This window comes from Oncorhynchus mykiss, chromosome 7 (assembly GCF_057628025.1).
Source record: "Oncorhynchus mykiss isolate SJ-2025 chromosome 7, ASM5762802v1, whole genome shotgun sequence".
Taxonomy (NCBI): domain Eukaryota; kingdom Metazoa; phylum Chordata; class Actinopteri; order Salmoniformes; family Salmonidae; genus Oncorhynchus; species Oncorhynchus mykiss.
In genome coordinates this window covers 69990878-70005578 of record NC_143028.1, presented here as the reverse complement: position 1 = coordinate 70005578, position 14701 = coordinate 69990878, and the positions used below count along the sequence as shown (strand labels likewise).

The following is a 14701-nucleotide window of genomic DNA, read 5'->3' as shown; positions in this document are numbered from 1 at the left end:
AACTCTAGTTAAGACCCCTTGACCATTCCTGCTGCTATTCCTTGCGCCCTTTCCTTACCTCCTCATTGAGAGTCAGCGCCCTAAGGAGGGAGTCCACATCATCAAACTCGGCGTAGCCAAAGCCCTTCAGCCTCTCTGGGTTACTGGGCTCCCGTGGCAAGCGCACAGCACTGATCTGAGAACAGAGGGGAGACAGAGCAGTGAGAGTGAGCTGATGGAGAACTTTGCTAGTATGAAGTCAAAAATTAGACTGATGAGTGATCGCTGATGCGGACAGTCTCAGAACAGAAGATAAATATTGCAATGACATAACAAGAATGAGTTACTGTATCATGAGATTAATAAAAATGTACTTGAGGGCAATAGGATAGCTACAAACTCCTTTGCATACATTGGCAGGTCTCCTCACACATTTAACTTATCTCCTTAACGTACAGTACTTACTTACATTTCAACATTTATACGAGTCAACTCCTTTAGCAAAATCTATATTTCTGATGCCTCCCATGTTAACATTGAAGATAGCGCCATATACTGAACTTGTTTGTGTAAACAGCTACATTTCAGGCAAGTCATCTTAACCTTTGGACAAGTAAAATAAAAAATGCTATCGACTTGCCCAATGGGCAAGTGTCCATCAAGTGTTATTGTCAATGCCCAGAAGACAACTGGTGGTTTCAAGAACAGGTTGATGGTTCCAGTTAAGCCTCCTATAGATAGGATAATAATATTATACAGTGATACACCAATATTACATTTTCCTTGCCAAAAAAAACAACGATATTTACAATTTGAGTGGCCCTTTACGCATTCTAGTACAGTAAAATACACATGGACGCAGGGGTCTAAGGCACTGCATCTCAGTGCAAGAGGTGTCACTACAGTCCCTGGCTCGAATTGAGGCTAGCACATCCGGCTGTGATTAGAGTCCCATAGATTCTACAATGTAGAAAATAGTAAAAATAAAAGGAAAAACCCTTGAATGAGTAGGTGTCCAAACTTTTGACTGGTACTGTATATATAATGAGCAAGTTTATTTTATTACACTCATATAGCAAAAAACAATGAGCATACAAACATACAGTAGTGTAAAGTACTTGAGTAAAAACACAAATTACTTGTCGTACATTAAAGTATCTGTACTTTACTATTCACATTTGACAACTTTTACATCACAGCATTCCTCATAAAAATTATACTTAATACGCAAAAAAAAATCTGACACCCAAAAGTACGGAACGCTTAGCACAGAAAAATTGTCAGATACACGCACTTATCATCAATGGAACACCCCTACGGCCTCTGATCTGGCAGACTCACTAAACACGTCTCTGACTATCTGTAAAAAAATAAATAAATAAATAAAGAAATAAAGAAAAAATAAAAAAGAAAATGACTTGCCTGGTTTGCTTAATATAAAGAAGAAAATGATTTACACTTTTGATACTTAAGTATATTTTAGCAATTACATTTACTTTTGATACTTAAGTATATTTAAAACCAAATACTTTTACTCAAGTAGGACTTTTTTCACTTTCACTTTTTTTTCACTTTCACTTGTCAATAAGGTACTTTTCCCATCACTGACGAACATGAATAAAAATAAAATAGAAAGAGCAAAACACATTAACTAATAATGTCCTGCGATTTTAAAGTGACTCAATGAGCAGAAATATGGGATTGGTGACCTCGTGTACCATTCAGTTCTAGACTTTCGTAGTCCGTTTGTTTTGGCTGCGGACGTTCCTGCCCGTCAGTGAGGGGGTAGTCAGTCTCTGAATTTAGATTTTAAGAGGCTGACAGCAGTCAGTGCAGAGTTGTATGTCTTTCATGAAGCCGAGGTAGGGACAGGTAAAACTGGAGTGTCCTCCTGGGATGGTGCGGCATGCTCTCTTCTGAATATGCTCCAGGTCATCAGACTGGGCTGGGTCAGTGAGCTGTGCCAAGCAGGAGGGGCATTCTCTAGGGTGGGGCATATGTAGCGGGTGTACATGTTCACCAGGTCTTCCTGTGCACATGGAACCTTTTAAGACGGTGAAGGAGAAAAAGTGATCTGTTGCTCTTCGTTAGTTTAGTAAGCAACCTGTTCGCCCCACTGTAAGTCCTGTAAAATTACCCCTAAAATGTTAACATATTTTAGCAGGTGAGCTTATCCAGAGCAACTTACAGGAGCAATAAGTGTCTTTGAAGGGAAGAAGCTAGTCGGCTCTGGGATTCAAACCAGCAACCTTTCGGTTACTGGCCCAACGCTCTTAAGTGCTAGGCTACCTGTTGTACTGTCACACACAGATCCTGGCCCTCAATCCAGAGGTGGCATGGGACAGGTGGATTTATTGTTAAGGTTACTGATAGGACCTTGCACTTGGTAGGGTTCAGAGGCATTCTGCTTGCATGAACACACGTGTCGAATTTGCAAAAGGGTGTTCAACTCAATATTAAAGGTGTTACTAATGTTTTGCACACTGAGTATATTTACAGGCTAGACAGGTTGATGGTTCCAACTAAGCCGCCTCCTATAGATATAGGCAATGATTAACCTCAGGTGGGTTGAATGTCCTTCAGTTTGACAGGAATTAGGAATGGTAACGGTTAACCGTTAAAAATCAGTTAGCAGCCGAAAATACATTTGACCGGTCATGCTTATGGTTCTATAGGTACATTTGAATAATTTTGTAGAATTAAATATTTTGTTAATTGTTAAGCAGCTTATCACACGCGTTCAGCATACATAGGCTATTCTGCTCCTCAAACTAGGATATTGCCTGTCAGACAGCATGAGCTTTTGTAAGCCCAGTCATTGCACAACGAATAACAATTCTAAATGCAATCGTGTTTTAACTGTTTTATAGCCACAATTAACTTGTAATTACAGCAATCAACTCGTAATAACAGCATTTGAGTGCATAGGCTGTATCAACGGTCACACACCACTTTGCAATGTGAGCTTGAAGGAGTATAACTGTTTGAAACCCAACGTTTAACTTTAAATAACGAGGCATGTATTACTTTGCTTCAAAGTAGCCTAGCCAAAATACAACCATAGAAAGTGGCGGCAATTATTTTATGAAGATACAGAATGTCTCTTCTGTTCGATTGGTTTTCGTATCAACTTTCTTTCATTGTCAATAAGCCAAAGGCACAATGCTCATATTAGCAACCCATCCTAGTCATTACGATAAGATCTCCTTCTCTAAGTTTCTAACTGAGATGTGTCTATCACATCTAACTGATCGCTTTAAGTGTGCTATTTAGAACAGTAATTTCCCACGTATTGAACTTTGGCAAATGTTCAAAAATGACTTTTTATTGGCTGCTTCATTACAGGAGTTGCATGTTCAATAATAAACTATAGCCTTTTGACTAAGACGACAGGTTTGCTATTGTTGCATGTTTCCAGCTCTTAATAAAGAATGTCTGTTCTTTGTATACATGCATAGTATTTTCTGTCAATCACCTCATTTTACTGTTTGGGAGGGGAGGGAATGATTGTTGACCGGTTAATGAGGGGTCGGTTAGTCGGCAGCAAAATTGACCAAAATGTGCATCCCTAACAGGAATACAAAACAACTGGTGTATAAACAGCTGACCATAAACGTCAACAGTCATTCAGTTTCTCATGTCTCCTTCAAAACAGGAAACTTTTCTGCAGCGATCATTGGGGGAGAAATCAAATTAGAATCATGAAAACACTAGATCTGTCATTTAATCACAATGACGGCCAAGAAATACACATCACACTATTTCTAGGCACAATTTAGCATCAAGTGTCCTTCCCCTTAATGTTGCTAAGTCAGTTATTGTCAAACTGCACAGCGACCGTCGGTGAAAGTGTTGTTTTTGGCATCATTTGACCGTATCTGCTACAAGAGAACAGCAACGGCTTCGATTGGTGCCAAGAGGCTCACTGTTGGCAGGTTCAATAGGTGTATAATTCTGAAGATAACGAGGCTGGTCAGCAAAAACTAAGTTCGGTAAAGAGCAAACCCTTGCAATAGTAAATGTTTTACAGTTCCCCTTTCCTATATACACTGATAGTAACTGTAAATCAGTACAGATCTATACTCTGTTGAAAATGTAGATCTGTCTACAAAGAAATACATTTTTGGGCTCCCGAGTGGCACAGCGGTCTAAGGCATTGCATCTCAATTAGGGCTGGGCGATGTGGTCAAAATATTTTATCATGGCATTTAAAAAAAATATTGGATGGTATTTGACTGCTTGAATAATATAAGTTCCATATTTGTTTTATGAGTAGTGAGTGAACCCCCTACACACATTCTAAGTGATTTCAATGAGTCTTTCATTCTGATTGTTTTATACTGTTCAATTCAACCAAAACAAATTTCGGCACATCTTTAATTTCTGCATTTCCTGCACTCAATTGCAGTGGTGGAAAAAGTACAAAATTGTCATACTTCAGTAAAAGATACGCTACCAGAAAATTACTCAAGTAAAAAAGTCATCCCACTAAAATACTACTTGGGTAAAAGTCTAAAAGTAAGTGTCAAAAGTAAATGTAATTGATAAAGTGTACTTGAGTAACAAAAGTGAAAGCATATATCATTTCAAATTCCTTATATTAAGCAAATCAGATGGCACCATATTTATTTTTTAACGGATAGCCAGGGGAACACTCCAACACTCAGACCTAATTTACAAACAAAGCATGTATGTTTAGCGAGTCTCTTAACCTCTGCGCACGGAACCCGCTAGCGGGCTGAAATTCCACAACATACGGTGGTCGCTACATAAATAGTCATATTAAAGATTCATGAAAATAGAAGTGTCTCACCTGTATCGAAAGCCTAGAATCTTGCTAATCCAACTGCGTTGTCAGATTTAAAAAAGTATTTACTGCGAAATAATACAATGCGATTATCTGAGAATAGAGCCCCATAAAAAACAACTATTTCAACCAGCACAGGCGCAACAAAAATCAAACTGCAATAAAATAGTTTGCCTTTGACGATCTTCGTCTGTTTGCAATTCCAATGCTCATTGTTACACAATGAATGATCTTTTGTTTGATAAAATCAGTTTTTAGAGCCTAACATGAAACATTTTGTGAACCGCTTGTGTAGTGAATTCCGTCTCATTCCATTTTCGAAGACACATTCCAGGTAAATAACCCACACAGAACGTGACTTTTCCAGTCATGTTGGGTTTCACGGCAATCAACTGGTTTGTTTGTAACAACCAAACCTGATGGGTCAATTTGCGGGACGTATTGACTGAAAGAAACCGATTTGAAGACAACAAGTAATGACATCATTGTGCGCCAATGATTTGCCCGCTGTTTCATTGATTGACTGTCTTTTAACCCAATGACCACTGATCATCTTAATCTAGCTGGGTAGAGCCAGTGAGCTGAGCTAAACGGCAATATGCCATGTTTATGTGTTGCAAGACCAACCCATGTAGTAAGCTCCAGCATAAAGAGAGTCATGCGCTATTGAATTTTCATACCGGAAGAAGCTACGTATTTACGAACTGTATTGTTTGGTGAATGCGCAGATTCAGCTGTTTATATATCAATCATTATGGCGACTAAGTCAGGGAAAGCTAAATCTAAGTCTAGATATACAGATGTACACACAACTTCAGAATAAATTGATTGGGAAGGTGAGACAGATTGTTGTAGGATGCTTCATTTAGCGATTGTGGAGGAATATTTTTTTGAACGGGAGAGGACATAGTTTTGGACTGGTAAGTTCTTATCATGCTAATGCCCTTGTTTGAAATTAATAATATATGTGATTTTTATTTATTTTAGAAGCAATATATAAACATTTAATGTCATGAAATGTGAGATGCGTGTGTCTGCCGCCCCACCCCAACCCACATGAAATAGCCTATTTGAGGCTATTGAGGAGAGTGCAGGACTACATCAATGGCCAAAGTGAAATGGAAATAGTAGATACAGCTGGTCTGTTGTAATATAATAAAGACAGTAATATAATAAAGACAGTAGATCTAGCTGGTCTGTCATAATATAATAGACAGTAGATCTAGCAGGTAATAATAATATATTCAACCTTCAACTCTCATATATATATATATATATATATATATCTGTTTATTATACCTGATACACGGCTCATATGTGAAACTATTCTAACTGAACATTTTCTTTCACAGTGACACTGACTCCGAATGGGAGTCCTGTGTGAATTTAAGTATGCTCTCTCTAATTCTCTCTTTCGGAGGACCTGAGCCGTAGGACCATGCGTCAGGACTACCGGGCATGATGACTCCTTGCTGTCCCCAGTCCACCTGGCCTTGCCGCTGTTCCAGTTTCAACTGTTCTGCCTGCGGCTACGGAACCCTAAACTATTAATTTTTACTCTTGAGGTGCTGTCCTGTTGCACCCTCTACAACCACTGTCATCTCCACCCAGCATAGCCTGGTTCCTCTCTAGGTTTCTTCCTAGGTTGCTGCCTCTCGGGAGTTTTTCCTAGCCACCGTGCTTCTACACCTGCATTGCTTGCTGTTTGGGGTTTTAGGCTGGGGCTATATAAATAGATTAGATTTTTTTTCCTATTTTTGGGGGGGGGTGGGGGGGGTGTTAGAATATACCTTCACCAATTTGGCCACTTGGGTACATTTGGGCTACTTGTGTGGGACACCTGGGTGACTTCATGATAAATGTCATGTAGGCCACACATTTTGGAAGTTATCATTCTGAAACTTTGCACAAGTACTGTTGCCCTCTTATATTTTTCACTGAAATTGTCCCCATCATCCTATCTGAATGTTTGTTTTAACTGGTTCATTTTCATTGTTTTATCTAAAACAGATCTATTGTGTGTTATTCTCCTACATTCAATCCACATTTACGCAAACTTCAGAGTGTTTTCTTTTAAATGGTACCAAGAATATGCATATCATTGGTTCTGTGCCTGAGCTACAGGCTGTTAGATTTGGGTATGTCTTCAGGCGGAAATTGCACAAAGTAGGGCGGGAGCTGCAAGAGGTTACAAGTGCATGAATTGGACAACTTTCCTGTCTGCTAAGCATTCAAAATGTAACAAGTACTTTTAGGTGTCAAGAAAAATGTATGGAGTAGAAAGTACAGTATTTTATTTAGGAATTTAGTGAAGTAAAAGTTGTCAAAAATAAAAAGAATAGTAAAGTAAAGTACAGATACCAACAAACAAAAAAACAACTAAAGTAAAAATACTTGAAAGTACTACTTAAAAGTACTTTACACTAGTGCTCAATTGAGAATTTCCACACTGCCACATAGGGCTGCAAGATATGGGCAAATTATCAAGAACTTATTTTTAACCAAAAGTTGCAATTGCGATTTGACTTGCGAATTAGAGCAAAACTGTTGGAATCATGGAAATAGAATGACTGTTCTATGGTTAGAATATAATAGTGCACACTTTGAATAGTGTTGTTTGAGATGACAACAAATTAAAATGCCAGGGAGAGCTTTTGTGACAGGCTAGGAACTAAAATGTTGATAAGTGTTTCCTAGGAGACCCTATAAGCTTTGGCTACATTGCGTGTTCTCTTAGCTACTCCCATGTAGCTAACATATTCTTGCTTTTCATATTCCTTTGATTTAGAAGACACTGTTGCACAAACATGCTGATTTAGGTCTACACCATCACTGGTATTATCAGGCTGTATTAGCTAGGTACGTTTGCTCTTACTCAGTGCATTTATTAGCTAGATAGATAACGTTTAGTGTCTCAAGATTTAGGGCAACTTGCGAAGACGACAAACTAGCTGTTTGCTGATTTTAGAAATATAAACTAATAGTGTCATTATAGAACACTAGTGGATTTATATTAAGAAACAAAGTGAAAACATTGTTGTTGTCAACATTGTTGCATGTGCTGCATTGACCATGCAGACTGAATGCAAGTGGCGTGGTTGAGGAACATAAATTGCGCTCCTTGAGTGACAGGGGGCTTGGATAGATTGTGGAAAGTGACATGGAGAGAAAGAGTGGAGACAGAGATGACTCAAGTAGTAAAGTGAACTATAAAAAAGTGACATCACACATGGCGTATCACATTTAACAAAGTAAACAAAATGCCAGTATAGAAGGTAAAGTAAAAACCCAAACTGGTCTCTGCATCAATACCAGTATATCATAAAATATGTTATACCGCCCTGCCCTAAACTCAATGCAAGAGGCATCGCTACAGTCCCTGGTTCGAATCCGGGCTGTATCACTTCCAGCCTTGACTGGGAGTCCCATATGGCAGCGCACAATTGGCCCAGCATCGTCCAGATTTGGCTAGGGTAGGCTGTCATAGTAAATAAGAATGTTCATAACTGACTTGCCTAGTTAAATAAATAAGATTTATATAAATAATAATACACAAGTCAAAAAGTGTGTGGTATCCTTCCCACACCAGAGTCATGTTGAGTCGGCACAACGTAGACATGTCCAGGTAGGAGAGCAAAGCATTTTTTCACTACTTTGTATCTACTGAAAACACAGATTTTGTTAACACAGATGCCGTTCTGACAGGATCTAGTACGTACCGCTAGGCCCCGGAAGAAGTCCATGATAGATTCCTCAGAGACATCGTAGGGCAGGTTGCCCAGGAAGGCGGTGTAGGGGGGGCTGCGGGGGAGGCGCGACCGGTCCACGTTGGGCTCGCGGGCTGACCGTGGCGCCGTGGGCAGGATGTTGCGATCTATGGCCGGGGCCCGGTAACTGTCCTCCCCTGAGTGCCAGGAGGTGGACACTGAGAGAAAGAGTAGGAGGAGTAAGGAAGAGGGATATGTTTTTCCATGGACAGGTGCAATGTTACCGAAAACAGATAGAAATGTACTGTGGAACAACAAGACATGATTCCCAATGCTACATTTCACTGATCTGCATAGTTAGCATTGCACCCTAGTGAATGTGAAACCCTGGTAAGTTTGCATCTTTGGATGAGCCCCCATATGAGATCTCATCAAGCATCATGTGTCTCTCACCATCTCCCTCCACGTCATCCGTCTCGTCGGCCCAGCTGGTGGACTTGGCGTAGCTGGGTTGCGGTGGTGGAGCATTGCCTCCACTCCCATTGTCCTCTGCCAGGAAGTCAGTGAGGGTCAGGGTCTTCCCCTTCTTATTCCCCTTCTTCTTAGCTGGAGAGGGAGAGAGGGAGATCAGTGGGCTGCATGAAACATTGAAGGGAAATGTAATGTACAGAGATGAACTGTCCAAAAACAACCACTAGTCCCTAGTTTCCAATCTAAGGGGTCTGGATTAGCATGGTTGCCAGTCTCTTACGTAAGAGATAGAGGGTACATTTGGAAGACATTTTGACTGATGTAATTACAAAGTCATATCCCACTACAAGCGGTCCATTTAACTTGATTTGTAACTACTAGACTCGAGGTAGTGGTTTGCGAGAGATGGATTCCGCCCGCAATTTTTATTACCGCACTCCGCTGGATTTCTGTTCTACTCCCACGCGCAACAGGTCCAAACCCAACCAGCCCTTCAATGTTATTTTAGGCGTATGTGACACAGCTCACTTGCAAGGTATGGTCCAAGCAATTTAGCGCCCTACAGGCAATATCAAAATCCACAAAAATAACCCAAGAAATAGGTTAAATTGCCAGAGATTGTCACGTGTCCCATTATTAGGCTTTCGGTATTACTAGCCGATAATCAAACAGGCTAGACATAGTTTGAAGAGACGTGCACTTTCTCTTGAGATATGTTGTAGGAGTGAGACTATTTTCAGACAGAGACATACATGGGAGATAAATATTTATTTCTAGGCAATGTAGTAAACTATAGCCTAATCATATTTAGGAAGTACATTTCCTTGTAAAGATAATGGCCCTGTGCTTTGCCGCCCATGCATAGGCTATAGCCTACTAGGGTTGGGCGGTATGCAGATTTTCATAACGTCTCCTACCATAGTGGGGGATAAAATAAAATGTTTGGACGTACAAAACAATTTAGGAAACAGGGATCTTGATCCAGGAGAGGATAGAATGTCTCTGCTGTAACCAAGAAGCTTGATATCTAGCCACTTAGGTAGCAAACCAAATGCATAGCTGGAGCTCTGAGCTTGGTATAATTTCACATCTTAGATTTCTTATACTTAGTTTATCAGCAGTTGAGTAGCACACAACACCCCTTTGATTTTTTTTTATTTGATTTTTTAAAACAGTATTGAAAATCATACTGTCTGTCCCCAGTATACGATAAACAGTATCACCCAAGCCTAGTCTTGAATTGAGACCACACATGCACCCGATCTTCACATATGGATACTGAACTTGAAGTAGCAAGAATGTTGAGAGGACAGTAACACTTTCTCTTTAGCATATAGGATATAGCCCACCTTTTAGGAGGACGATTTACAGGCAGAGAAATGGGCAAACAATATTTATAGAAATTGAACAGGCAATACTCGCTCACCATTTTTAGCCTAAGCGCGCATGGTGTCTTTTCAATAATCTATTTGTTTGATTGCACCTCGACTCAAGTCTGTTGAGCGCCCTCCACTTATTACCATTATTATTTATTTACAGACACTGTAGTAAACTATTGTCTAGTCATATTTAATAAAAATTCCTTGGAAAGATAACTGCCACCTGATTCTCCGCCAATGCATAGGCAGCCTACTCTATTTAATTGAGACCACACATATACAGACGCACTTGATCTTGCACACCTAATTAGGAGGCAGGCTACTGAACTTAAAGCAGCAAAATCTGATAATGCAACAAATAGGTGTTCTTAATACAGTAGGCAGGCTAATGCATACAAAGCAGAAAGACAGCCGTTTCCAAATCATCTGCGAGACAAATATTTTCATCCCAAAATAGTCAGACAGACTGCCCGCTCCTAACTGCAGCATGAAAAATGCTGATTGGCTGCTATGATCTCTATTGGGACCAGCAGGTCCTGTTGGCATTCCGCAGGAGTGCAGCCCTCTACCTCCAGGCAGTCCTGCATTGCGTTGGAAACCAATGAAAGTGTCTATACCGAGCTAGTGGAAATGCCTGAAACTATGTTGCATCATTTTCACAAACTGCCATTGACATTCTCTGACGAAGGCAAAACAAGCACATTGGTTTAGAAAAGGCCTCAATACGCCCTTTATGCCAACAGCTGCAAGCGAACAAATAGCAATTTCTCACTGTTGTGGAGTGCTCCCGTCCAGCATCGTGTCAGATAAAGGAGCAGTGACGTGCAGAACATGATAATGAAACAGCGTGTCTGTCTAATAAGTCTTCAGTGTGTGGGGCCAAAGCCAGCCAGATGAGCCTTGGCCCCACTGACCCATTCTAAACTGCAGGATGATGTTTATTGAGATTAATCTTGCACTGGAGGCAGAGCTGAGAGATTTCCACTAGATTGGCCAGCTGCAAAGTGAAAGCTGGCTACATATTGTAAAAATTAATGAAAACAAAAATTTGCTTTTTGGTCTTAATTTAAAGTTAAGGCATAAGGTTAGAGGTGTGGTTAAGGCCAGCTAGTGATTACCCTGCAGAGCTGCCTCCAGTACTTGAGTCATCCCCATGAATGCCAACCTTCTAAAACAGGGAGTGGTCTCACCGCATATTAACTGCCACTATATTGAAATGCTCTAAAACAAAATTGGGCATCACTGATAAGTGCTTTTACAGTTTATCCTATTTTCAGCAACAGAGAGTTTGGTTGTTTCTTCAAGAGCAACAACACTTTAGGTATGTGTGACAGACATTAAATTAGTTATTGTGACTAAATTGGTTGACTACTGCTTTCAATGAGACCCAGCTCTTCTGATGGAGAAGGTTTGGTCGGTTTGTTTTGGTTTGAAGCGGACTGGGGAAAAACAAAGAGGGCTGGCGGCTTCATTGTGAAAATCCCAGCTGTCAGGGCATTCTTTTCACACACACAGCCTGTTTACAATTGGTATCTTGTCAGTGGGTCACACACACTGTTTACAATGAATGGTGATGGTCCTCGTGCAGTGAGTGACAACAATACCATTAATACACTGTAGAACAAGCTACAATATTTAATTATCCTAGCAAACAGCGTGTAAGTTAGGCCTAGGTGCAAAGTAGTGCCTTCCACGTGGTGAATCATTATGAATTACGTGAAACCAAACTGGGGAAATAGCCAGTGAGTCATTCTTGCCAATGTAGCCATATTGCCAAAACTAGCTAACATTAACCAAATAATTTCGAAACAACTGGATGGTTCCAAGCTAACTAACGTTAGCGGCCAATACAGCTTTAGCTACCACTGGTATGTTAGTAAGCTAACGAGCTAGCTAGTTGCTTAGCTAGCCATTGTCATTACATCCACTGGCTTCGTCAGCAAAGGACTGCTTACCAGGAATACTTTAAGGCCTATGCTAGTGGCATGTGGCTGACATCATTAAATACGCCAGCCTGCTAACATTTGAGGGGAGGCCAGCGATAGGACGCGTCCAGCAACTGTCCTGCTTCACCCATCGGTTACCAAATTCCGCACGTGGGAAATTCCTTGAGAACCCCATGCCACTGAACCAGACCCTCCTACAAGAAATGCGCTTGCTTGTCTTAGCGCCACAGTAAATCGTCGACTACCTAGACACAATGTGTCAGTTGCTTATGAATAACACTACGACCTACTAAAATGTCTGATACAATCCAAAGGCACAGCCTAAAGTCAACGCAATACCCGTAACATATCACTCAAAGAAAAACACCGGGAAGAAATTATTAAATTCTGAGTAAATAGCTGCCTCGCGAAGCTAACGACGTTAGCTAGCTAGATCCCTTCGCCGGCAGCGGCGTCTTTATCCCTGAGAAACAGTAATTTTATGAAAATATACACATAGGACACCGACACAGATTGACACGACAAGGTGTAGACACTCGTCAAACGATATTTTCTAAATTGTGTCGAGCTAATACCCTCTGAAATCTCCCAACCGACCTAGCTCGTTCACCCACATAAACCTCACCTGGCGCCGCCATGTTGGAGAGCGAGTTCGTACCAGATTCCCGGATGAAGGCGTCAGAGGTTTATAATCGAGAACGCGCATCTGGTCGCGAGCCTCAAATCCCTCCAGCCTTGCCCTTGCTGTCTACTATTTTCTATTAATAATATTATATTATGGTGTTTAGCTAGAGACCAATTTCAGGCATTTCAAATAGATGTAAATACCTTTTGTATAAAAAAAAACTAATAGTAGAAGAAAGTAGTATGTATAGTAGTAAAACTGATGTGGTCACAATTGCATATATAGCTAGTTAAAGCATTATGAATGTGATATGTCAAGTATGACTGTATTTACAAATATGAAGTGGATAATGTCTTGGTGTTGCAGTTGAATAAAATAGAATATACATAGAACAGCAGTTTTGACAGTGTGTGTGTGTGTGTGTGTGTGTGTGTGTGTGTGTGTGTGTGTGTGTGTGTGTGTGTGTGTGTGCGTGTGTGTGTGTGCGTGTGCGTGTGTTTTCCTACATTATCCGGACCCCAACATTTCTAACATTTAAGACTTTTTTCAAGTCCTGAATTTGTTCAAATGCTATTTTAAGTTTAAGGGGTTTGATTTATGGTTTTGGTGTTAAGGTTAATGATATGGCTAGGGTTAAGGTTAGGGTTAAGGTTAGGGTTTTTGGGGTTAAGGTTAGGGTTAGGGTTAGATTTAGGATAAATGTTAAGGTTAGGGTTAGGGGTTTGGGAAAATAGCATTTTTAATGGTCAAACATTTTTACCCTCCAAAAAGTCATGACATTTCACGAAAACATACAATGACAACTTTAGAATTGTACAGTAACAGCTTATTTAACCAGGGGAAAAACATACAATGACAACTTTAGAATTGTACAGTAACAGCTTATTTAACCAGGGGAAAAAACATACAACAGCACATTATCAAGAGCTGATCTGGCCTACAGGAAACAGTTACACTCCTCCTGAACATAGTTTTAGGCCAGAGTTTTAAACTCACTAAGGGGCACTAGTATATCTAGGTGAAGTTCCATGCCACATTTTGCAGACTGTTCCATGCCTCTTGTGCACAATAGGAAAAGGCAGTCTTGCCTTTCTCCGTAACTGCCCTGAGGCTTTACCAACAACCTAGTAGACCGTGTCTGGTAACTGCTACTGGTGAACAAGAGCAGGCTACAGAGGAAGAGAGGTCATTTACTCAGAAGGACTTTGTAGATGAACACAACAATGTAACTGTCTGTGCATGTAAAGCAAGGTCCAGCTCACCATTTGATACAAGGTGCAATGGTGGGTGAGCGACTTAGCCTCAACATCAGTATATACCTCAATGTCAACAAATAGCTGTCAGCCTTTCATCACCTTACCTAAAGCAATCAAATAATATTACTTTATTGTGGCTTATAAGTATGCTATAACACACCAAAACAAAGATTAGGATGCAGTAATAATGATGTGCTGCTCATTGACAAAAAGGTTAGAAATGCATCACATTGACGGTCATTATAATGCTGTATGATCCTTGAGGAAAAAGTGACCAGCAATTATGAAGCGCTACATATGTTGCTGTACATTATAAGTGATTATGACTATAATGCATCAGCAGAATTGTATTTATTTATATAATTGAACCTTTATTTAACTAGGCATGTCAGTTAAGAATCATTTCTTGTTTACAATGATGGCCTACACCCGCCAAACCCTGACTTGGACGACGGTGGGACAATTGTGCACTGCCCTATGGCACTCCCAATCACGGCCTGTTGTGATACAGCCTGGAATTGAAACCAGTGA

General features: G+C 40.4%; 1 protein-coding gene and 1 non-coding gene across 16 annotated transcripts in view; both read right to left on the bottom strand.

The window, feature by feature from the left end:
* The window catches only part of LOC110528493 (eukaryotic translation initiation factor 4B), a 35412-nt gene extending 22377 nt beyond the window's left edge, over positions 1–13035 (bottom strand). For 7 of the 15 annotated variants that reach the window (XM_036984069.2, XM_036984073.2, XM_036984074.2 and 4 more), the window contains exons 1-4: positions 12887–12938; positions 8947–9099; positions 8506–8711; positions 59–175 (exon numbers count right to left, since the gene is read on the bottom strand). In XM_036984069.2, the coding sequence (XP_036839964.1) occupies positions 59–175; positions 8506–8711; positions 8947–9099; positions 12887–12905 (495 nt within the window). In that variant the 5' untranslated portion in view covers positions 12906–12938. Of the gene's footprint in view, positions 1–58; positions 176–8505; positions 8712–8946; positions 9100–12886 lie in introns of all 15 variants that reach the window. The other 8 variants (XM_036984070.2, XM_090241850.1, XM_090241846.1 and 5 more) reach the window with 3 other exon arrangements.
* LOC118965414 (small nucleolar RNA SNORA16B/SNORA16A family) lies at positions 3763–3897 on the bottom strand. Its single transcript, XR_005052740.1, has one exon. It is a non-coding gene; the product is annotated as a small nucleolar RNA SNORA16B/SNORA16A family (small nucleolar RNA).
* Positions 13036–14701: the final 1666 nt, after the last annotated feature.